General features: G+C 40.8%; 1 protein-coding gene across 2 annotated transcripts; it reads left to right on the plus strand.

Annotated features, from left to right (window-relative positions):
• The first annotated feature begins 1,831 nt into the window (after window positions 1–1,831).
• cacnb3b (calcium channel, voltage-dependent, beta 3b) lies at window positions 1,832–22,423 on the plus strand. 2 transcript variants are annotated; one of them, XM_030734760.1, is made up of 14 exons: window positions 1,832–1,882; window positions 14,121–14,240; window positions 14,489–14,611; window positions 14,728–14,849; window positions 15,080–15,132; window positions 15,625–15,644; window positions 15,784–15,864; window positions 17,814–17,872; window positions 18,094–18,194; window positions 18,354–18,505; window positions 18,691–18,786; window positions 18,884–19,054; window positions 19,143–19,190; window positions 19,287–22,423. In XM_030734760.1, exons 1-13 carry the CDS (start codon window positions 1,844–1,846, stop codon window positions 19,170–19,172), a joined length of 1,167 nt encoding a protein of 388 aa, XP_030590620.1. In that variant the 5' UTR covers window positions 1,832–1,843; the 3' UTR covers window positions 19,173–19,190; window positions 19,287–22,423. The 2 variants fall into 2 exon arrangements, with proteins under 2 accessions (XP_030590620.1, XP_030590619.1); XM_030734759.1 differs by lacking the exon at window positions 1,832–1,882 and adding an exon at window positions 10,500–10,602.
• The last annotated feature ends 2,799 nt before the right edge of the window (window positions 22,424–25,222 follow it).

Below are 25,222 nucleotides of genomic sequence, written 5' to 3' on the forward strand. Positions count from 1 at the left end.
CTCAGAGAGTTCAGAATAAAGGTGGTCATGGCTAAGATTGACTTTCAAACTGATTAGAATTGTACAAAGTCTGTTTTTGCCTCATATATTGTATTTCCATTATGTTTGCATATGTTTCAATAATTTGCTGCACCTATTTTCAATTTTCCTACATAATATAAGAGAATGGGGTGGGGGGGTGATTTTTTAACAGTTAAATAATCTTGACATGGCTGATCCTTTATGAAATTTGCGTTTCGTTGCAGTTTTCCCAGCAGATGGCGCCAACGGCCACGGACTGTCTTCTCTGTGCAGGAAGGTCTATTACTGTAAATTATTTATCAGCAGTGAAATTAAAAGGTTTGAGGAAACACCGGATATAGCAGGAATATGCATGTGTGTGTGAATGCTAAAAACCAAGAATTTAAAGGCTTTTTGCGCAGAAGCACCTTTGCTCTGCGTTAAAGTATCATCCACAAACCATGTTCAAGTGTTGCTGGGCTTCCCCAATAAAAAGGCGAGGTCCTTTATTCGGGACGCAGGCTTTGTCTCTGCTCAACAAAACAAAACAAACAAGTGTTTTTCTTTATGCTACTTCACTCCTGACACTATATGCATGTTACTCACCTGCTGAGAGGACACATTTCTGCCCACCTTCCACTTGTGATTAAGACTATACCACAAGCATGATTTACCTGGAGGCCGACTAGTAGCAATCCAGCAAATTCTACACATATCACAGGTAAACTTGAACCACCCTGTGCACATACAGTGAGAATGTATTTTTTGTGTCAACTGCAGAAATCTCGACCAGCTGTTAGTCGTTTGAAATAAAACAATCTGAAAAAAAACTAACCACAAATTGTGTTTCAGTCCACTTTAGGGCCTCCTCTCTGTGACTTTCTCCTGTCTTTTTGACATTGGCAACCTGCTGTATACAGTTTAAGCTACCTGGTCGATTGGCACGGTGTAAATGAAAGGCGTTTGAAGGATGTGAAAAGTGTGTGTGTGTGTGTGTGTAGGGGGGCTAAAGTGCTGGATCAGTGAAAACCGAGAGGACCTTCATCCAATCCTCCCTGCCTGGACAGCTTCAGCCAGTGAATAACAGCATCCCAATCAAACAAAACTCTTTGAATATGTACAGCAACTGGGAGTGTGATAATTCAATAACTGACTTTCTTACTCATATGTAACAGCATAGACCACAGACATTTTCTCCTTGATGTATTACTTATAATGAAATTTCAGCCGGATATAGCCCTGGAATAAAGGCTCATCCCATTACACTAATTTCATGCTAAGCAACAAATCCTGCATGAATCCTGAGCTTGAGAGCTTGAGGGGCAACATTTGCTTCGTAAACACGTTTAAACAATTAGGCCGAAAACAAATTGAGTAGCATACTGGAAGGAAAAACAGTTTTGTTTTAGAGACGGAAACATTATTGAATGAGTTGAGACCCAGAATTTAAGCGTGCAGAGAATTACTCAGAAATGACCATCACATATTCAGATTCCAAAATAGAAATCCGACATGAAACCGCAGAAATCCTGAGGGACTGGGCTGTGCGAAAAGTGCAAGTCTTGCATAATTTATTACGAAAGCCGTAATCTATCCATCCGTGTGTCCGTGCGTTTGGCTTTGTGTACAGTCATTGATCATGCCGTGAATCCAGAAACTAGAGATTTTACAGCGCAGATGCCGCCGGAGCATCACATCCACATGAAGCGTTATTGCAGCTGAGCCGTTTTCTCCCCGGCTGTGAAAATGTTGGGACGAGGCGCGGTGCTCTGCCTTTAGTTGATGCTTTGTGGCTTTTTCACCCAAGTTGGGCTGTGGCGACCGAGATTCCTGTTATCTGCGGATGTCCCTGACCAATTCAAGCGTCTTTCTGCTTAACGAGGTGGGCTTTCTTCTCCCCCTCTTCTTTTGGGATGTTTAGGTTTTAGTCGAGGTGAGTGAGATTTTGACTGTTATTGTGCTGGAAGGAGTTTGAAACCGTAGCCGCGTGCGTCGTGCAGTCCAATTACAGTACCATACAGACGTGTAAGGGGGGGGGGGGGGGGGGGGGAGGTAGTAGCAGGTACTTGCTGGGATACTGATAATGAAATTAGACACGCTGACCTCACTGGGAATCTTTCAGTTCGGAGTGGAAGAGCCATGACATGCACTGGCACTGCCAGTCTGCCAGCTGGAATTAGGGACAAATGAGCTGGGCTTTGAAATATTCATGATAGGCATTTTGACCAAAATAATAAAATTGGTCAGCTGGCGCAACAGATGGACTGTGGATGTGTTTATAGTCCCACTTTATAATTTTTTTAGGAAATGAGGTAGTCTTATAATTGCTTTAATGCTGCAGGATAAGCAGCAACAACTTAGACGGTAATCTGTCACACATCTTACATGCTCTCAGAGTGTGATAAGAGTGTTTTAATTGAATGTGAACAGAGATCAGAGTTTAACTGTGTGTGCGTGTGTGTTTAACGCAATGCTAGTCTGTTATATACATACAGTGCATTCTGCTAATCTGAATTTGCATGCTTGTAAAGCTTCTGTCAGAGTGTCTACACCAAGGCCAAAAATTGTGAATCCGTTCACAGCGTTACTTGATAAATACTGCGTTTCACGTCAAAGGAGACAAATATATAGGGAGTTCCCTCTATCATATTCTGTTGATAATTTAAACCCCTTTAGGTGGTTCATAGAGAACACAGAGTTCACTAAAATCTGATGTTTGGTAAAATATCAAAGCAATAATCTTGGATGTGTAGCAATCTGCACTTATTTAGGTTTTTTTTTTTGTGATGTTTTAGAGGACTTTGGCACTGTTAAAGTTACTCTTTCCTGGAGGCTGCATTTTGCAAAGACAGATCAATATATAGACAGATACTATATCTGTCTATATATCTATATATCTGTCTTGAAACACAAGGTTTCAAATCTGCAGCTTACTGGTGAGGAGATCCACCATCCTAGACACCATCCATCTGCTGACAGGGCATCCATCTGCATCTCTCCCCGAGGGTCTGGATTGTGTTAAAGGTGACTGAAAAGTCAAGACACATGATTCAGACCATGTTGCCAGCCAGCTGGCTGGGAAAGGTCCATCATCTGCTTCAATGTGTGTCTGGAAGCAAACTGCAGGAGGTCCAGTCAGTCCCTCTGCACTGTGATGAAGTGCTAAAAGTCTCTCTAGCATCTTGCTGAGGAGGCTTTGGCACTCACCTCAAAAAGTACATAAATCATGCAAAAATATTCAGATCTTTTCTATTGATTCAGTTTTTTTCTAATTAAAGAAAAAGCAGCTTACATTAATTGACATTAAGAGTATCACATGCGCAAGATCATAATATAATCAGTGCCTCTTAATTTAATAATATATAATATCAAGCAGAAACATGATGTTGCTGAGGAATGTCTCTCTTTTTACATTTTTTAGCGATTTTTAAAATTGCGCTTTGAACCAACTTTCAGTGCTGTGCTTCTTATTAGCTGCTCAGTGAGCAGCCTCACCATAGATTATATAAGGTATGTGTGCGCTGCTCGCCACTGCAAAAAGTATGCTGTCTGTGTGAAGCGCTGCTTGGTGACACCCTCGCTCGCTTCAATAACATTCCAGTCTGTTTACCTCCTCCCTCCTCTTGGTGTGTTGGAACACATTCTGTACCTGCTTGTCTGAACCCATCAAGTACTGTACAAACCTCATGAAAGGATTTGGCAGCAAGGAGTCATCTCCCTCCACTCAAAAATCAAAATGCAGCATCCCCAGTGCCTTAAAATAGCTCCTCATCCATAATGCACCACCAGCAGCTCTGCCCACAGAGGCGCTTCATATGGGACAGACTGACAGACATCTGCACTCAATGCTTGGGTGCAGCTCCTAAAGCTTGTTTTTTTCTTTCTTTCTTTCTTTCTTTCTTTCTTTCTTTCTTTCTTTCTTTCTTTCTTTCTTTCTTTCTTTCTTTCTTTCTTTCTTTTTTTCCTTTGTTTAACTTTCCAACCTTCTTTCATTCATTCATGTTTTATTCACAGAATTCGAATGGATGCCTCCTCTGTGTCTCTCTTCTATTATTTTCCCTCCTTCTGCTTCACTATTTTCTGCAACCTATCCTATGAATTATGAATCTCACTCTTGTTGGAGATTTTCTGGCCAACCATGGTCCTGGTTTCATGGTGTGAGACTGCTTGGTTTTTAGATATCTGCTGTTGATTTTATACAGCATCTTATGCAAGGAGTTGTGAGCACAAATGAATGAACATTTCTTCTCTTAAGATGTTTGGTTGGTTTTTGCAATAACAACAACAGCAACAAAAAAACATCCCACATCTTTACATGACCATAATGCGCACGCTCAAAAGCCGAGCAGCTGTCAGAGTACAGCCATCCATGACGTCTACAGAACACACTCTGTGAACCACAGGCTACACCGGGGGACGCCTCCACATGTCAAACACCGCCTTCATATCCCCTCATCACTATCAGACTTTCTCCTGTCTTTAAACTTTTGGCTTTTGACATGTTGAAATCCAGAGTGGCTGAAAAAATGTGATAGGACTTTAGAAATGCTCAATTTTCCCCTTTGAGTTTCTGTCTCTGAGTTACACAGAAGGCGGCACTGTGGTGCAGTAGTTAGCCCTGCAAGAAGGCTTTGCATGTTGGGCTAACATTTGATTTTAAAGATGTGCATGTGAGAGTGTGTGGCTTTCTGTCTCCCTGTGTTAGTCCTGTGATGGACTGGCAACCTATTTGGGAGGTATCCCACTTTTTGCCCTGTGACAGCTGGGATAGTTGGATAACCGGATAAGAAAATGCACAGAAGGATGGAGTTACACCCCGTGGTGGTATTTGAGTGTCCAGCTGTGTTTATGGAGTTTTATAAGTTTTACATAGCTTCATCATAACTCCATTGAAATCTATTCAGAAGTAATCTCCAGATATCCCGTATGCTGGTGCACTTGATTTTGGAATAACTTGTTCATTGACCATGCATAAGTGTATGATGGGGTAAACAAATTTTTAGGCAATGGTATTTTTGTAAAAAAAAAAAAAAAATGCTAAAGAGTGACAAAAGAAGATCAAATGTGATATAATTAACTATCACTTTAGTTTGGGGCTATGAAAGCCTGTGAAGTGCCCAAGAATCCAAACTATTTTTTAACCTTGATTTTTGCTGTAAGATTCAATTGCACCCAATGTTGCACCACATTGTCACCTTAAACATCACGATGGAGTTCTGAATGAACCCAGCATTCGCTTATGATACAAAGTCCCATTGGACAGGGAAGGTAGAGATGAAGAGAAGACTAAGGAGGAGGAGAGATGATGCTATGTGGAGCATAGAGAGCCTCACTGACGTAGAGAAGGGTTGTGTACTGAGTGGTGGAGAATAGGAGAGGAAGGGGGGGTGCAAAGAAAGAGAGAGGGATAGACTGCTTACAAGCACGCTACAGTACACTTCAGTGTTACACAAGAGAGAGAGCACACCATGACTGCCTAGCAGAGAGAGCAAGCAAGAGAGACGGGGAGTGTGCTCTCCTACCTCTATCTGAGTAAGTATGCCGCTATCTCTTCTACATCAAAAGTCTTTGCTGTAAATTGCAAAGATAGCTGCTATACACCTCACAGTAGGTCTGATTTGTTGAACAGTATCTGATTAGATGATAAAAGATTTAGGTTGACTTTGGAGAAAATGGAAAATCTTTCCTCTGTAAATTTATGATTGAAAGTTTGAGGAATAGACTTGTTTGCAGCTGTAAAAGTGGGGGGCGGCTGAATTTTAATCTACATTGGACTGCTGTGAACAAATCTGATGCATATCCAGAGCCCTCACCCTGGGTACTCACATTTCTATGGAAATGTTGCACTAAAGCAGAAAATGGCATTTAGTGCAATTCTGTGAAAGAGGAGCAGTGGTGGTAAGCTGTGGGCATACTCACAAGCGTTTCTTTCTCTGTTGGTGGGGGGGGAGGAGTGCATTTGGGACCGCTAGGCTTCCTGTGTGGGGTCAATTAAATACTGCATGAGACAGAGCACTAAAGCCTGTCCCGTGAGGAGTGAAGTGCTTTGTGTGTGTGTGTGTGTGTGTGTGTGTGTGTGTGTGTGTGTGTGTGTGTGTGTGTGTGTGTGTGTGTGTGTGTGTGTGTGTGTGTTTGTGTGCTCATGCATATGTGTGTGTTGGTGCATCAGTGTGCGATGCCTTGATTAAATTTGATGAACTAGCAATGTTGGGAGGCCCACAAAGGGTCCAGTTGCAGCTTCTTTGAGTTCCTGTCCAGAATCTGTGCCCCAGTGTTCTCATTATTACCTTAATAAGAGATAAGAAAATGCGCTTTCAGGTATTCATTGGATTCATCTACATCGATCTACTTCACTTTTCTTGCAATCTTTACTCACCACTGTCCTTTATTATACCTATGCCATGTAGTCACTGAAAAGGCTTAGGACTTAAACTTGAAAGAGGAGTGTACATTTTTTTTTCAATGTAAAGCTGGAATGCATGAGTATGTAGGCCACCATTACATATTGATAAGTCTGAAATCTCCTTAGTTAGCTCAGTGCACCAGTCAAGATGCACCAATTAGGGCTAACTCAAACCTAAAGCCTAAATCAGGTCATCTTTCAACAAACACATCTGATTTAATGAAGGATGTAGCTCTGTTTAATTCTGCGCTGCACTGTACACAGCTTTATGTGGGTTAGCTCCAGCCTCTCTGCACTTTGAAGCAGTTTGGAGAAGTCAGGTTGAGGGATCCTCAAGGGGATGAAAGTCTAAGTATGCAGAGTGTAGCCAGCAAGGCCAAGTTGACAGTGTGGATGAAAGATATTCTTGTCTAAGCTTGCTCCGTCCTGCTCCTCTTCCTCTACTGTATGTCAGCTTCACTGTCAACCCACCCATATGTGACTAGTCACATATTTACATTGTCATTGTTGCATTTGTAGCACTTCTTTGTGCAGCTGACAAATGTAAGGTGTGTTCTGTTCTTTGGTCTCCTTAAAGAGACACTGAGAAAACAGCTGTTTATCAGTGTGTCCTCATAGGCTGCAGGGGCTCGCAGGCTGCAGAGTTTGCCAGGGGCTCATTAAAGACTGAGATAAAGTAGTCTGGGGTAATATTAGAGCAGGAGAAGGGTGGAGCTGCAAAGGACAGTATGGAGTATCAATCTGGGTGGCTCTCTTATTGATCCACTCTGCCCTACTCTGGTTGCATTTCTCTCTGGCTCTGAATGATCCACCTTTCCCTGCACTGCTGCTTCAGCTAACACTTCTCACAGAACGTAAGAAAGAGTAACAAAGAGTTCCAGTGCGTTAATCTCCATATTTGTCGGGAAGATTTGAAGCAGTCTTTTTCTCTGAAGTGCTGAAGCACCCTGGCATTTGTTCTCAGATGGTGCAGAACTTCTCGGTTGTTTACAGAACAGTGTGGCTGAACAGCTTTGACGTGCTCAGCAAAAAAGTAGATAATCAAGAAAAAATAAAGGCCTCCCAAAGTATCAAGCTTTAATACTTGGAGCACGGGGGAAAATGTGCTTTTGGCACTAAGGATCAAAAATGGTCAGATTTGCATTGAACTGGTTTAAAATCAAATGTTCAACTATGTTTTATGCTTTTTTAGGTTCAGCTTGTATTTGAATGGCATTGATGACAAATTGAAAAGAAAAAATAAAGGTGTTTCTGCCCTAAAAACGACTTTCAGTGCACCCTTATTCACATGGGGTTGCCACAGCAGGTCGCCCGCATATTTGATTTGGAAGACTTTTATGCTGAATGCCCTTCCTTCCTGATCCTGAGGGATTTATGTCTCCTCACAGGATTTAACCAAAGATCTTTTACAAGGTAGGCAAATGTGTGAATCACTACACTGCACCCTGATCACGTAAGGCTGCATGGCAGGTAGAGTAGGACCCAAATGCAGGACTTAAACTTAAATTCAGCTTAAATTCAGCTTTATTGCCTGAAGTCACAGGGGAAAAATACAAAAACAAGGCTGGACTGGAACCAGAAATGCAAAAACTCAGAGACCAAGAGAAAACAGAACGAGAGAACACGACAAAGGACAAGGGGAGACGATACAAAGGAAGCAAAACTAAAGAGTGAGCGCACATGGGACAAAAGACTAACAAAATAAAATGGGAAGTAGCTAAACATCAAACACAGAGACGGAGACGAGATAAGACACAGGGGAGGCAGGAAAATGGAAACAGGGAATAGAATTCAAACCAAGGACAGAACCCAGATAACTACAGCTGAGAAGGTCTGGGAATACTAAACAAGAACAAAGGACTAAACACTGAGGCGTAACAACTAACCAGAAACAAAAGGGCACCGACAAAACACAGAGATGAAGACAGAACCAGACACAGAAACATAAGGGAAGCAGGAATACATATAAGCTGAAACCCAGAACAGATGAAATAAGAAATCAAAATGCAGGAATATAAATACAAAGAAACAAATCAGGAATCAGACACTAAACTCAATCTGTGTCAAAAATACCTATGAAAACTATATATACAAATACACACAGCTGAAAATGACTTAAAAATATACATTTTGGCCGAGCTTTGTGTAACCACTGTGTTTCAGTTTTGGCTTTGATTGTGTTTGCTTTTGTGAAAGCGGAAGAAAATTGCTATTATAATGTGCAACTGTACTACAATGTCAAAAAAAAAATGAACCCAACTTTACTGCAGAGACAGTGCTCGTGCACGTGTACAGTGGCTGCCCTTGTTTTCCATATCGGCTCATTCACATTCAGATTGTTTGTCTGGCTTCAGTGCATGTAGCCGAACCATTCTCAAATCTGCTTTACTCTTTCTTAAAGGAATTCATCAAAACTCATTGAACTTTAACAGTCCTCCTCTTTCTCTTCCCCCAGTCACTGTTGGGAAGAGAGGAGAGCTATATTTAGAGCAACTGAACAGCAAAAATAATAATATGAAAGAGAAATATTCTGTTAATCTTTTGTCTTGTTGTTCTAATAGTCTGACTGCATTCTTCCTTTCCTGTTTCCTTGTTTTTTATCTCTGTATTTTTTTGTTTCTCACACCATTTCCTGTCATTATAATCCCTTAATCTGTGTCTCCCATTTTGCTTGAAAATAAAGAGCTCAAAGAATTAAGAGTAGCAAAGCAGACGAATGATTTGACATTAAAATTTGATTGAAAACTCACATTTTTAAGTTCTCCTGTTGCTGTGTAGTTCAAATTAACTGTTTTTTTTTTTTTGCTTGCTTCTTTGTTTATAGCCCTCTTTTTGTCTGTTCTTTTTTTATTCCCTCTAACTCTCTCTCCCTTTATGACTGTTTGGTGCCGTTACTCGGAGGCCACTTTATGCACAACCCTAATGATGGAAATACAACTATCATATCTTCTCTGTAGAGGCATCGGAGAGTTATTGCAATAACTTTAATAATGGGTGTCTGTGTGTGTTTATATGCTTGCCTGCTTGTAAAAAGCCACACAGAAATATAGCCCCGAGACCTTTTTTTGTTAAAAGCCTTGGTAGAGTGCACTTTCTTCATTCTTAAGCGGCAAAAGTTCGATGAGGGTGAGAGTGCATTCATGCTGCCAGCACAATGGACCCCAAACTGGGGTTTTCAGTGCCTGGGGTAACATGAAGAGCAGGCATCCAGTCCTGGCTTGCCACGAATGATAAGACTTTCCTCTACAACAGAGACATCACTGCTGGCTTATTAAGACATCTGATGGACTCTAGATGGCTGCTTGCTGACTCACCGCTGCATTTCTGTTCTGTAGGCTCATGCATCACCTTCCTGTCAGGAGGATGGTGCAGGGCAGAGCAGGCAGGCAGGCAGGCGAGCCTTGCCCTACTTGCCCCTCTCGTCTTCTCTTCCTGTTACTGCATCTATGTGTCCACCTCTCTTTCATCCACAGCTTTACACCCTCTGCATTTTAGAGTTTTTGTCATTTTGCTTTTTCTGTGCAATAAGGAAAGATACCAATTGGCAGAGGAATGACAATTACAGACTATTGCTAAGCTTTTCCCTGCTCAGCCGCTGTTATTTTTACTTATCAAGGCTTATATGCTTAGTCTTTGTTCTGTCTTATTTTTAGAAGTTCTCCTTGTGCCCAGTTAAAAATTATACTCTAAGAGAGTAAACACAACTCCAGCAACCTGGTTGTTGATTTTATATATATATATATATTTTCTTATATATTAACTTACATAAGAGGGAGGTATGAAAAAACCTGAAAGGCTTATGAATATGATGCTGGACAGATGCATGAGATTTGTGGCACAGTAGGGCAACCCAAGGGAGAGGACAGAAGAGGAGCAACCACCAAAAAAAAAGCTCCTTTTTTTTCTTACATGAAGGCTGGCTCAAAGCTAAAGCCAGCAACTATACAATACCAGCATGCGGGCGTGTACACAACAGTGCTGCAGTCAGGGCATCAATTTTGTATAGGAAATGACTGTTGAGGCAGCGCAGCAGCGGTTGTGAAGCACTTAGGCAGAGCACACCTCCCTCTCTCCCCACTGTTACCACGGGCTGAGGGGAGGAGGGTTCCGCTTTTTCATTGCAATGGGGGGAAGAAAGTGCTGGCAGGAGAATCATGTCTGCCTCCGACTCGAGCGCTACAGGACTCATCTGCAACAAGGTATGCTGTTAACGCACCCCCCTTTTTAATCACCGCATGCAAACGCAGCCTCTTCATCTACGAGTCCTCCATATGTCTGCTCAGAGGTATCCTCATTTTTTTCCCCCTCTCTTCCCCCCCACGCTCTCACTCTTTTCTCAGCAGAAGTCATTCTGGTTCATTCACTTTTCCAGCATCTCCCTACTTGTCTCTCTCCCTCCCTCTTTTCTTCTTTACACACATTGAACTGTACACACACAGTCTGTCTATTCAACTCAGTTACTTTGCATTGCTACTTTTGACTAGTAGTTCATTGTGTGGCCTATCTGTTGAATATTATGAATTTTGACTCATTTATTGCTTGTCTTTTTTCTTAAGTCATTCATACCATTAAGCATTATATCCCACACCCATTTTTGGGTCTAGTTTTCCTTTTAAGTTTCATGACATCACTATAAGCATGCAGCAGCCACTTACATCAGTCCACTGTGTAACTTCAACAATAAAAGGCTAAACCATAATTTCTGAATTAAAACAAGTAACTGAATATAAGGAATAAATAATAGAATAATATGTAGCTAATTTTACACAGATTGGCAAATATTCTTGTTATTACTTCAGACAAGATGGTGAGATATTAAAAAAAGAAGCCATGGCTGAATCTTACAGTGAAGCTGTCAGTCACAGCTGGTTCATGATCCAGGGAAGTTGTTTGTCATGTGCATGCTTCCCTCTGCTGGTGACAATCTACAACTGCTGCTGTGTCATTATGGCATATTTCAGTCTGAAGCACCTGAGGGATTTCGCCTTGCCTTCTTTTATAACAGCTGTCAAACTGCATAGTGGCGGGTCTCTGTCGTTTTAAGGGTCGGTCAGAAAACACAGTAAGGCTGTTCTAACACTGTGAGCTGCGTCTGTGATTAAATTAGATTCTACTGTTGATCCCATTATTGTGTGGCCCGCAGAAGAGTTTTTTTGTTTTGTTTTTTTACAGTGAGATAGACTGAGTTTGCCAGAGCCTGGACTGAATACTCGGTGGTGAAATATATTGCTAGATTTGATGAGGTCTTCACTTTTGCTTATGTTACAGTATATTAAGTTTGTTATAAATATGGGCTGAAGCATGTATAAATATGAGGGATTACAACATCTGCTATCAAGTACATTGGATTACTTCACAGTAATCTGACATTAAGTCTAAGATGGGCTTTGGGCATTAAACCAGCAGTGCATCCTGCTGTGAAGCAACATAGCTGCTATGGTGCCATACTGACACTGAAACTTAAAATTAACGTTTTTTTGAGTAACTCTCTTTAATATGCATACCCATACTGATAATCAAGAACTGTTGTATGGATTTCTGCATCTGTTTGCTTAATAGCTGGCAAACATTTAGTTTATTTCCAAAGTTCCAGCTTCCTTATTATATTTATTCATACAACTATATATCTTCATTGACAGAACAGCAGTACAGGCAGCAGGGCAACAGTCTGAAATTCTTCTGCACCTGGCTTTCAATGGCACTGCACCATGAACTGTATCACACTTTCCTTTGAGGCTGTGTAGAGGTTTCCCTACATACTAATTGAGTACATATGAATAGTTGAAAGGCACTGAGGAAGAAAGAGAATGAGAAGTAGTGAGAAAGACAGAAGCAAAACACCCCAAAGGCCCAATCAGTTTACATATTTAAACTCCCCATACCATTGAAAGATATACTTAATGTAAAATTCTCTACTTGTGCTATGCATATTTTTGCAAGTTTTGCATGATGCAAAAGAAAACGGCTAGACAGCAGACACTGTCCACAGATCTGGACAGTAACAAAGAGAAAAGGACTTCTTCATCAAATCAAAACAATAAAATGTGGCAATAAGAGTACAGTCAGTGTGTGTATGTGTACTGTGTGTACTGTGTGTACTGTGCGCTAATGAGACTCCGTCTGAACTTCAGAATAAATATCCTCCCCATCTATCTGCAGAACTTTATGGGCTTTAATTAGGTTTTGTTTCTTGTGTTGGCAGACGCTTCAGATTCTGTTCCACTTCTGGCAGGCTTTGATATTCAAATGATATCTACAAAATCTGTACTGGGTTCAGCTAAAAATTTCTTTTTTTTTTTTTTTTCGGGGGGGGGGGGGGGGGGGGGGGGGGGGGGGCAAAGGTAGAAAGAGGTAAGAGAAAGGAAGTATGAGACAGGTGAGAGAGAGAAGGTCAAAGAAGGATTCTGGAGCTATATTTGGCTGTCTTTTGTGGATTCTCCTGTCTTGTTTGTGAGGAGTCTTCCTGCCTTACACCCATCTGGGACTGCAGCCACCAGGGAAGACAAGGAGTGAGAGGAAAAGTGTGGAATTTATGATCAATAGGTCTTATGGAGTGATGAATCCAAAGTTGAAAACTGTTCTTCAATTAGTCATCTGCATGTATGGAAGAGGTCAGATGACAGGTTGGGGCTGCTTGTCATCCAGTGGTGTTGGAGATCTGGTCAAAATTGATTTCTGAACACAGAAAAGTGCCATCAGACTTTGTAATACCATCTGGAAGGCATCTGATTATCAGTGGCTCATGTTTCAGCATGACAGTGATCCCAAACACACTGCCAATGCAGTTAAAGCATAGCTGGATAGCAATGGAACACTAACAGTTATGGACTGGCCTCCCCAGAGCCCGGACCTTGACATTACTGAAGCAGTGTGGGATCATCTAAAGGTGGCCAACATCCAAAGAAGAGTTTTAAATGTCCTTCAAGAAGCCTGGAGAACTATTTCTGAGGACTACTTAAATAAATTAGAAGAAAGCTGCCTAAAAGAGTTCAGGCTGTGTTGAAGTATAAAGGTGGTCATAGCAAATATTGATTTTCAGGCTGGTTAGAACTGTTTTTACTTGTAAACATACTTCTGTGTATGTTTGCACATGTTTCATTAAATCTCTGCAGCTATTTCCCATTTTCCTAGCAAAATATAAAGAAATAAGGGGTGGCTCAAGACTTTTGTACACTACTGTGCAGGTGTGACCTTAAATTTTAAAACTGTACTAGTGGTCATGATCCTGTGACCAGTGACTAAAACGCAGTTTGATCTTTAATTTTTTTCTGTTTGATTATAAATCACATCCTGAGATAGACCGGACATTTTAGCTTGTCTTATCAAAATGCTTGTATTAGCATGCTCAGTTGAAAACTGGACTTTTGCCAACATATGGTGCACCAGGTTGAATAGATAAATAGACAGCAAGGTTGTGTTGCTTGTTAGTGTTGCAGTACTCATGTTCACATTCCCCTGAGAGAGATGCTTTGGAAAGCTACAGGAGAAGACACCCAGGTGCAGAAACAGGTGAACAAGGAGGAAAGGAAAGGGAGATACAGAGGTCAGTGCATAGCAGATGATCTGTCAGTAGCTGAATCCGCAATATGTGAGATAAGTCTGTATTTTCTATGCCGTGAGGAATTCTGAACAGCTGCTACAGGGTACTCTACTGGGCTGATTTATGTCTTCTCCAGCTGCTTTAAGACTTGCTTCGTTCCTCTCCTCCTTCACTCAGGGTTCAGCCGATTCATACACTAGTCGACCCTCTGATTCCGACCTGTCCCTGGAGGAGGACCAGGAGGCGTCTCGGCGTGAAGCCGAGCGCCAGGCTCAGCTGCAGCTGGAGAGAGCCAAGGTGAGAACCTCAAAGTCAAAGGTCTTTTACTGGCTTTAAAATCACCTTCACTTACAGAGGTGTAGTAGATAAAGTCCTGAGTCATGTAATGCTTATGTTCTGTAGACCCTTACACTCTTTTGTGAGTGAGAGGGTCTACAGAACTAAAACTAATCTTCAGATTAAACCTTTACTGAATGTTAAAGGAAATTATCATGTATATTGCCATACAATTTGTTAATTTTTTTCCTGTCATTGTTGTCCAACAGTCTAAACCAGTAGCATTTGCAGTTAGAACCAATGTGAGTTACTGTGGGGCCCTTGATGAAGACTGTCCTGTCCAAGGTGCTGCAATTAACTTTGAAACCAAAGACTTTCTGCACATAAAAGAGGTGAGAGATATTAAGACTCAGCATTTTAACATTACCTACAAATAAAGTTGCAATAAATATTCTGATTCATGCCAACACATTTTACAGCATAAGAGGTGTCTTTCACTGTAACACAGAAATACAACAATGACTGGTGGATTGGTCGGCTGGTGAAGGAAGGAGCAGACATCACTTTCATCCCGAGTCCAGTAAAACTGGAGGCCATGAGGATAAAACAAGAGCAGAAAGCAGCAGCTAGGTCAGAGGTCGCACAGCTCTCTTTGTTATCGCTCCTCTGCTTGTCTCTATATTTCTCTTTCCTGACGCTTTGTTGCCCTAATTCCACCAGCTTCCTCCGGAGCACACGCTTTGAAAAGTTATTTTAATAGTTCTTGCTCATATGTTGCTCTGTTTTGGAGGTCCTTCTTTCTAAATTGCCTCCTTGGGGGATTCACGCATAATGAAGCTTTGCATTATGTTGCTCCACAGGAAAGGAGGGAACGCGTCATCCGGAGGCTGGAGGTCCACCCCTCCATCTGCAGGTGAGTGAGACTGAAGGAGTCCTGCTGCTGTGTCTGTCTGCTGGGACTGCAAGCTCCTACTGACTCAGTTTTGTGTACAGGGACAAAATGAGGAAGATTTTCTGAGCAAAAATGTTCCCTGCAGGCATAATGTGTGTTTAAAAACTTCTTCTTAATATTGAGTTCCACTTTATATCAATCTAAGTTTAAAAGTCATTCAAGATCACCACTAAATTTGGATTGCGGCATCTGAATTAACACACAATTACCAAAAAGGGACAATCGTGAAGAAATCTAGGTGCCCAGGTTATTAGTAATTTTTACTGTTTGCTTGTTTTTAAAAATAATTTTATGTTTTGTGTTTTTTTTTTTTTAATGATAGTATAGCTGGTACTACAGGTATTGCAACACAAACACAAGTCACAGTCATGCCCCCGCTGCTTATCATTTATTTTCAGAACCCATTTAGCTTTTCTCCTCTTTGCGTAATGTTCCTTCTGTTTATTTCCAAAGCCAAACAGAAGCAGAAACAGGTATGTTTGCATCTTCATCTGTGTATCGCTCTGCTGTAATTAATGCATCGCAGTCTGTTTCTATCAGTTTGGCTATGTCTTTGTGTGTTATTACTTTAGTGTTTGTGACTTCCACTCTGTCTGCTTGTGGCCTGTGCAGACTGAACATGTCCCTCCATATGATGTGGTTCCTTCAATGCGGCCGGTGGTGCTGGTGGGCCCTTCGCTGAAAGGCTACGAGGTGAGTAAGCCATCAGTGCTGTTCTTTGGTTAACTGGGCCTGGTTTTCTTTATTAAGTCTTGCATTGTGTTTGGATGTGATCAGATATGAAATTTCCTGTGAATTCATTTGATTTGGATATTGAATAAATTCTTTAGAGATTTCTTTAGAAAACTATCAGTAAAACTGTCGCAGTATTTCGGTTTATCACTTTTTTCTGGGCCCCATCAGCTGGAGTAGGTTTTCATTCATGATGTCAGCACAGGTTTAAGGATGCGTGATTAGCTCACCATTTTGGTTCAGACAGAAAATATCTCAACAGCTACCCAACAGATTGCTGCAACACCAAAATCCATAATGTGATTTTTGGTGCTCCTCTAACTTTGTCTCTAAAGCGAACATTTATGATGCAGTGTCTTGGCAACTGTGGGATGGATTGTGATGAAATTTGAGATTCATGTTGCTCTCAGGATGAGTCATCTACTGCCGTTCTCGGGGCAAAGTCTGAATTTGTAGCTGCAAGCCTAATGACGTCCTCCATTAGCCCCCACTGTAAATTGTGTATAATTAGCAAATTGACATTGTTATTAGGAGCATATTAGCATGCTGACACAAGCATTCAGCTTAAAGTACCACTGTGCCTAAGTAGAGGCCACAGAGCTGCAATGTACCACAGCGTTTTTTTTAGGAAAAGAAAAAGAAGCTATTTTGAGGCATAACTTAATGTTGCAGTAATCTAACTGAGAATTTATCATTATGTGAAGCCTTTCATTCACTTTGCTTTGATTAATAAAGACTGAACAATTAGCACATTAAGCAAAAATGATATTTACTGTGGCTATATGTTAGACATATTAAGCTGTTTGAGTGCGTTTAAGCTCATTTTCTGGTCTTTTCTCTCTGGACTTCCTTTCTTAGCTCTAGTTTAATCTGGTGTGGATTTTCGGATCCAGTAGGACTGGAGTGGTTTGCTTCCTTTATCCCATGAACACTTTTACTAAGCCGCAGTCCCACCCTGATGAAATTATAGAGCATGCAATAGGCATATTAGATCCATTTGAGAGCCACAGAACTGCATGTATGCCCCTTTGCATTAGCCACAGTATGCTCATACTCACACACACACACACATCATGGATGAGACATGAAAACACACTGCAGTCAAAAATGAAATAATGGCAGAATGCATCAATTTCAAATGGCTCTGCAGATGAATATGTGAGGCATGTGCCTCAACATTTTCTCCCTGCCTTGTTCTCTCCTCTGTGGCGGTGCAGGCTATGAGCCAAGCTGTTTGTTTTGTGTGTGTGTTTGAAATATTTATGCATTGCTCTGGTAATGTGCTTTGGGGATCTTCCAGTGGTGAACGCCAGCCTGCCTCTTTCTCTCTTTCCCTCACATTCTCTTCCTCTCTGCTTTGTCTCTCGTGTGCGTATTATTTTCAGCGACTCCTCTGGATTCTTCAACACTGTCTTTCCTCCTTTCCACTCCCATGCACTCTTTCTGTTTCTCCATCTCTCTGTTTCACTGTGGAAGGAACTGTGAATGCCACTCTGAGCATCATCCTCCATTCCAAAGGCCATTCATTTTTCAGGACTGTTTGAAAATAGACTGCTTCAGTTCGTCCTCACAGTGCACACACATCATTGTGCAACTAAAAACATCCAAGTAAAGTAATTTTTTTTTTTTTAAGAAGGCCTATAATGCTGCTCACTTTTAGTTCTACTGATTCCTCTCTCCCTTCATAAAGCTACGATATGAGAGATTCATCCTACTGTTAAAAAAAAAAACAAGTCACCGTCCTTTCAGCTGTTAACAGCTTTATTATAGTGTGTGATCTCATTTAAGTCAGATGTCACTAAAACCCATGAAATATGCAAGAAATACAATAGAGCTAACTATGTGAGCGTGGAAGAATGCATATTTCTTTCTCATAGCCCTCACTTTTCTTCCTCTTTTCTGTCTCCTAGGTAACAGACATGATGCAGAAAGCTTTGTTTGACTTCCTAAAGCACCGATTTGATGGCAGGTGGGTACGGCTGTTTGTGTCGCTCGCTGCAGATGGAGCTCAGTGCACAGTAACACTGTGTCTGAACTGCTCTTTGTAGGATTGCGCATTTCACGTTTCATGCCTGAAAGGACGCATGATGACGATGATTTATTTTTAGTTGCATGAGAAAGAACAAGTTCATCTCCTCCTTTGAAATGGAACAGTTGTGGATGTGATGTGATGAGACACTTCTTCTTTAGGATCACTATAACTCGGGTGACTGCTGATCTGTCATTGGCAAAGCGCTCAGTGCTGAACAAGAAACCCATAATGGAGAGATCCAACACACGCTCTAGTCTGGGTGAGAGATAAAAAAAAATTGTCTTTGATCTTTTTTTTTGCTAAATAAAGATGAACATCTGCTAAGAATAGATGCCTCTTCTGCCTTTAATAATGAAAAACTAAAATAAGTGATGCAGCTCCGTTAAAAGTGGCTTACGCAACTCCCTGTCATCCATAGCTGAGGTCCAGAGTGAAATAGAGAGGATCTTTGAGCTGGCCAAGTCTCTTCAGCTGGTTGTCCTGGATGCAGACACCATCAATCACCCAGCACAGCTCCTCAAAACTTCTCTGGCTCCCATCATTGTCTACGTCAAAGTCTCCTCACCTAAAGTAGACTACAAACCTCAAACCTGCATTTTTGGTCATATTGTTGATTTGGAGCACATAAATAAAAAAACTGGTTAACCAACCTCTGTGGTGCTATTTTAATTATTTAGATACAAGGAGGCAAATATCTGCTGGTTCCTTTTGACAACCTTCATGTTATTGTTTCCTGTTTCTGAATCGTGTTCAAGGTTCTTCAGAGGTTGATTAAATCTCGAGGGAAATCACAAAGCAAACACCTCAACGTCCAGATGATGGCGGGTGACAAGCTCGCTCAGTGTCCGCCTGTATGCCACGATATCCACCAATAATTCAATGATATTTAAAAAGTCATCATTGATGGACTTGGTGTAAGTTTTCTCTTCTCATCTTCTGAATCAACAGGAGATGTTTGATGTCATCCTGGATGAAAATCAGCTGGAAGATGCATGTGACCACCTCGCAGAGTACCTGGAAATTTATTGGCGTGCTACACATCTCCCCTGTTCTGCCCCAGTTAACCCCTTACTGGACCAAAGTGTGATAACTCCACCTTCCGCTAACTCCAGCCAACAGGTAAGACAAAAAACACTGCTGAGTGTTGATTTAGTGCATTCAGATGCCTTATTAATAGTATATTCTTTGCTTCCTGTGTCCATTCTAGTTTTCTGAGACTCAAGAGTTGATAGAATGAGGACTACTGCAAACACAGGTGAGAATAAATGTCTTTTTCTCTGTTTTCCTTTGGTCGATCTTTTGCTGCTGTTTCTGATATCAGTATTGTCTCTTGAAATTTGCTCTTTTCAAGAGTGGTGTGCTGTCAGCTGGGGTCAGACAAAAAGTCATAGAGCACAGGGACCAGGGCACCACCAGGGGGGCAGCAGCAGTCCTCATCTCTCCAAACCTAGCCACCACCTTCTCCAGCCACACCTGGGGCAAAGAAGAGTGCAAGAGCAGAGTACCATGAGTGAGAAAGAGCAGGAGGCTGGTGAGCTGGAAGGAGAGAAGATGCAAAAAACAGGAAAAGGAGCAGAAAGAGCAGAGTGATATGATCAATGCTGCAACAGTCAGAGGAGCCTCCACCGCACTGCTGCCCCTCGGCAAGAGCTCCCCGCTCCCACCATCACGCGACAACTCAGGGCCGATTTCTACAACTCCACATGCACTGGTATTAAACAACAACAACAACAACAAACAGTGTAGCAGTGCAGTTACAACTCACTATCTGCCCCCTCTCTCATTTTTTCTTCTCACCCTGACCTTAAAATTGTACCCAGCTCCCTGCTTTTGCATTTGAAGTCACATCTCCCACCCGACAAAGGTGAGCCAGCCTATGTTCACAAAGGCTGATTCGCCTCTCACTGAGCTACATTACACACCTGTGAAGTCAGAGTATGTTAGCCTATAGTCCTGTAGCATAGCAAAGCTATCAGTATAAAATGTATACACCCTCCCAACACAGGGTACCCAGGGGGTTTGTGACTGATACCACTCACTTCCCTCTCTGGCCAAAGAATGCAGAGTGTGACAGAAAATCAACTCTGTATGTCTTCCATCTCTGCAGCTCCCTGTGAGCTGTCATTCCAAATGTTTAACCAAAACTTTTCTCAGAGGCACAAATGCAATGTCAGAGGCATCGTGTCTTCACCTGTGTTAGAGGACTCTTACTTTCCCTTACTTTCACTTTTTATTTATCCTGTACCCTTTTTGTGTTCTTTTTTCCTATTTACCTTTTTAAAGTAACTCGCTATACTACTATTTATTTGTGTGCTCACTCTCAGTGTCACTGGTTGCATAACTGTACACAACAGTAATGCTAAACACGTGTATAACAAGCACAGACATGCACACAGTCTATATGAACCTTTGTTACAGCTGTGAATGTATAAATGCTGGTCCACTAGCTTAGGAAGGATTCATTACAATAACTGTGGTTTGCAGATGGCTGGAGGCAAATCCAACTTATAACTTCTCTGAGACAAGAAGCCTCTTCTCACATCTAAATATTCATAGCAATTACACTTTATGTTCTTTACTGTATTTATATGATTTGCCCACCCCAATGAAAGATTTTAAAATTTTCTTTCTAAAATAGTTTTGTCCCAGAAACAAATTTGGACCATAACAGATGAACTGTGTTTATTATGGGTTACTCCACAGTTGCGCCGGTCTTAGGCCCAACGTTAAAACGCTCATGGAGATGGTTTTAAAGTAAAACTTTCTAAACCATCTTTCTTCCTTTCTTTCTTTCTTACTTTCTTTTTTTTTTTTTTGGTGTAATTTGACCTTTATAACCAATTTTTTAAAATAATTTTTGAGCAATGACTGCAAATACCTATTTAGGTGTCCAAAGATGTAAAAGAAAAATAGAAATTAGGAAAATTAATGATTTCCAACAACATCTGTAGACTAATAACAGTTAAATATTACCTCAGTGTGTCTTCTGAATGTCATGCTTGGTGATATTAGCTCTAAGCTACAATAAGCACATCACCGTAAGCTACGCAGTCAGGAACGTGGTTATTTATTACGTTCAAGACTTTACTGTTACTTTGTGGTGCAGTGGTAATTAAAGAAGTGGGTGAATTACACCTTTAGTGGACGTTAAAATGAAGTTTCTCTGTGAAAAAGAAGCTGTGTGCGCCCATTCCACCACACCACTGAGAAGACCTCATCTCCTCTAAAGGTACATTTAAGGTCTCTGAGCACATGAACAGATTGTAAAGGTTTACTTCCTGAATTGCCTGGTAAAGTATTTTATTATCATTTGGCATGAGGGTGACCTCTGGTGATGTATTTATGTTAGTACCAAGTCTTATATCCAATGCTTATTCTCTGCCCACAAAGCAGGATATACATTATTTATGCAGTCACATAAATCCAAAATATGTCAGATTTCCAGAGCTGGCATACAGCCACCAGTCTACTCTTATTTGCCTCCAAATGAATGCATCTCAGTAAGCACTTTGATTCTCACATTAATGCCACTGCTTGTGTCATTTAAAGCTACAGAATTCAGCTAATATACCATACGTATAAATAATCTAATATATGTGCATGAAATATTGTATTCCTGTTTCATCAGAAGGGCTTTTTAGGATCATCATCGATCATCATCACATGAGCCGTTCACTCTTCAGAGTAAATCAGCGTGACCTATGTAACCAGTTACATATGCATTATAAAGGCTTACATGTAAATACTGTATATTAAATATGCAGATACTATTATTATTAGCAAATTGCACAGTAGCAGCAAATGCTGATGGGTTTTAGCCAGTACACAATCTATATTCAACGCCTCAGAAAGCATGTGTTTAAATGTAATGTTTTTTTTTTTTATTAAGAATGGTGCACAGCTTATACAGGATCACTATTAAGGTTGCTTCCACTGACACCCACATTCATTTCTGAAGGATCAGGTTTGAGATGTATAGCTTGTACTTGATGAAGCACAGAGAGCACAGTACCTTCTTTCGATAAAACCTTCTCAGCTTCTCCTGTTGCTTAATTTTTATTGCAAGAAATTTATACAGAAGTGAATTATTCTTCTTTGGTTGTCCAAAGCACAATTTTTTACAATTATCATTTCCTATTGCGTTTCACTTGCCTAAATTCTGTATGCAATACAAAGTTTAGCATCAACGAGACACTAGCTGAGACTATCAAGATATCTCCTCAGTTATGATGGAGTTTAATTGCACTACTATCATTTATATATATATGCTTTTTGATGCAATAAATGCACTAAACATTATGCTGTACCACCTCCAATACAGAAAAAAGTGTCTGACTTAATGATGATGTCAACATTTCTCATCGTTTCTGGCAAGTCCACAAGATAAATGATATCCAACAGTGTCTGATGGTGATGTGAACCGGCTGCATCTTTTGTTAATAGCACACATGAAGCAGGAGGTGAATTAAAAAAAAAACATTTAATTAACATTTGTGTGTGCCATTTTACTTTTATTCAACAATTCACAATACCACCAATAGAGGGCAGAAGTAGCATTTTACCTTTTGGATCTATTTATCTATCTATCATACTCAGTGCTACAGAATACAACAACATTTTAGTGTGCTTTAAAATTTATAGCATCATTTCATGGAGGTCTCTTTCATTTTTCAGCATTCCAGTGCTTGTGTGCAACAAGCCAAATCCATAGCTCCAACAATCAAACAAATTTGGGACAAACAAACTGGAGTTGTGAGTCTGGCCTGCCCGAACTCACTAATGGACTAATTGCAGATAAACGGGAGGAAGAAAAATCGTGTGGAAATCTTTATCAGTAGGGTAAAGCCTGTTAAATTAACATGTTTCTGCCCATGGCTTTTGAAGCTGTTTTGGTGCTTTTACAGCAGCTGTGCTGTTGTGTTGGTTCAACAGCCATGTTTAGAATAGTAAGAAGGCGTGAAAGTGGTCATAACATATCCAAGAACATATTCCAGGTCTCTGCAATCAACCCACACATGCTTTTCCATCATCCACAGAAAAACAATCTGCTAACATCATTCCTATATGCACCAATATGTGACTCATTCAGTTCATTCAGATCTGTTTCCTACGTAATGGCCCATCATTTGAAACATGATCAGATAATGGGTTGTATTGCTAGGAAAATGTAAGGAAATGAGGGGCAATTTATTGAAGCATGTGCAGACATACATGGAAATACAGTATAGGAGGCAAAAATAAAAACCGTACAATTCTAACAAGTTTGTGATCTGACCAACTTCATTCTTCAACACAGCCTGAACTCTCTCAGGTAAACATTCTTGTAATTTCTTCAAGTGGTCTTCATCCTATCCCAGCTGCCATGGGGCCAGAGGCAGGGTACACCCTGGACAAGTCACGAGGCCGTCACGGGGCTAACGCAGAGAGACAGACAACCATTGACACCTATGAGCAACTTAGAACCACAAATTAACCTAACCCCACTAACTGCATGTCTTTGCACGTGTTTGATCAGCAACTGTTCGAAATCATGGGTTACAGCGCCATCTGTTGACGATTTTGTGGTAGAAAACTTAATTAATTAATTAAAAAAGAGAGAGAGAGAATCTTGACTCATCTTTTGTCTGTTTTCCTGAGGCTGTTTGTAGACTGCTGCCAGACTTCTGTTGATTTAACTAGCGGCACTGTCACCCAATATATCAAGGTGTGATAGCCTAAAGTGTCAATGCTTCCAGCAGTCAGCCTCCTCCTATCTCTCCTCCTCATCTGCTTGTACCAGCCATATTGGAAGGTGTCACTTTATGCCTGATGATTATTCACAGCCACCTGTCTCCGTCCCATCAGAGAGGCTCTGTGGTGGTTACACAGCCATCGTGCTGCAGTTAGTTTACAAGGGTTAGAGAGAGTTCATAACCTGCAACTTTTCTTCCTCATACTTTCTGTATCATCTTATTTGCTCTACCAGTCAGTAGGGAAATAATTGTACTGACCAGTAATTAAAGATTTTAGACGCAATAATGCTAAAATGATATATTTTGACATTATTCTACCACAAATTGCTGCATGACACCGAGGGTTTACATTATTTCTCATACCTGCCTTTCTTTAGTCTGACTTCATTATTTATCATTATATAAAATAACTTCTCCTGCCATCTAAACAACACCGGTTTTGGAGACAAACTGCTTGTGTCCTTCTTACTAACGTGTGAATATTTCGGTAGGATAATCCTTTGGAAGGTTTTCTTTAATCCTTTAAACTCTAAAAACACACACACACAAAAAAAATCTTTATTTGACCAAAGCTCACAAAGGAAACAGCGTAAATCCTGGTCCGATGTGTTCAACGGTGGGAACGAAAGGCTAACAGCATTACAGAACATTTCCCCTGCAGTCACGTCGCCTATAAACAACGTTATGTGTGATGACTGTAAAGGACAGGCAGCACGGGGTGTGAATGATATGAGCTGTTCGTGAACAAAGGCAAATTGCTTTGACCTGCTGGGTCAAAACTGCGAGGGCTGTGATTGGCAACAGTAAGTAAATTAGCCAGGAGGTTTCTAGACAAAGAAGAAGGAAGTTAATTGACTTTTATCTTTTAATTTCCCCTTTCCCAACAATGAGGCGCTGTTTCTATACAGTATTAACCTTCAGGGTGTGAAAGTCAGTGTTTGCAGGTTTCCAGAGGAGGTTTAAGAGAACAGGCCTCTGACTTGACCCTGTGGGAAGCCGATAGATGATCACCTCAGGAGGCCCTCACACCATCCCACCGCATGTCAGCATGATGGCATTACTGCGTAACCACACTGACACAGGTCAGACCTTTGATCGGTAAACAATCACTCAAATATTCTTTCGTTCTTATCTGTCAATCAGTGCTTTTAAAACGATTTTAGAGTAACTGTAACAAGGAAACAGTTTAAGAAATATATTATAGTGTTATGTAATATAATAGTGTTAAATAATAGACAGCCCAAGATTAAAGATTAATTTGTCCCATAGCGAGTCAGCGATAAAAAAAATAAATAAATACTGCTATTTCTTCCACACTGCAAAACTGTTTAAGGCCGATTCGAGGAATTTCTGAGAAAGAGAGCTAATTATTTAAAAAAAAAATTTTAAAGAAAAAAAAAAGAAGACGAAGAAGGAAGAGGAGACAAGTTTGCTAGAAAAAAACTGACTTGACTGAAGTGCAAATTAAAATAAACTAATTAGTCGGGAAAGCCCCATTGTCCTCAGCCAGTGGCATGCTATTGATTCAGCCAGCCGAGTCAATTTAATCAATCAG

This window comes from Archocentrus centrarchus, chromosome 7 (assembly GCF_007364275.1).
Source record: "Archocentrus centrarchus isolate MPI-CPG fArcCen1 chromosome 7, fArcCen1, whole genome shotgun sequence".
Taxonomy (NCBI): domain Eukaryota; kingdom Metazoa; phylum Chordata; class Actinopteri; order Cichliformes; family Cichlidae; genus Archocentrus; species Archocentrus centrarchus.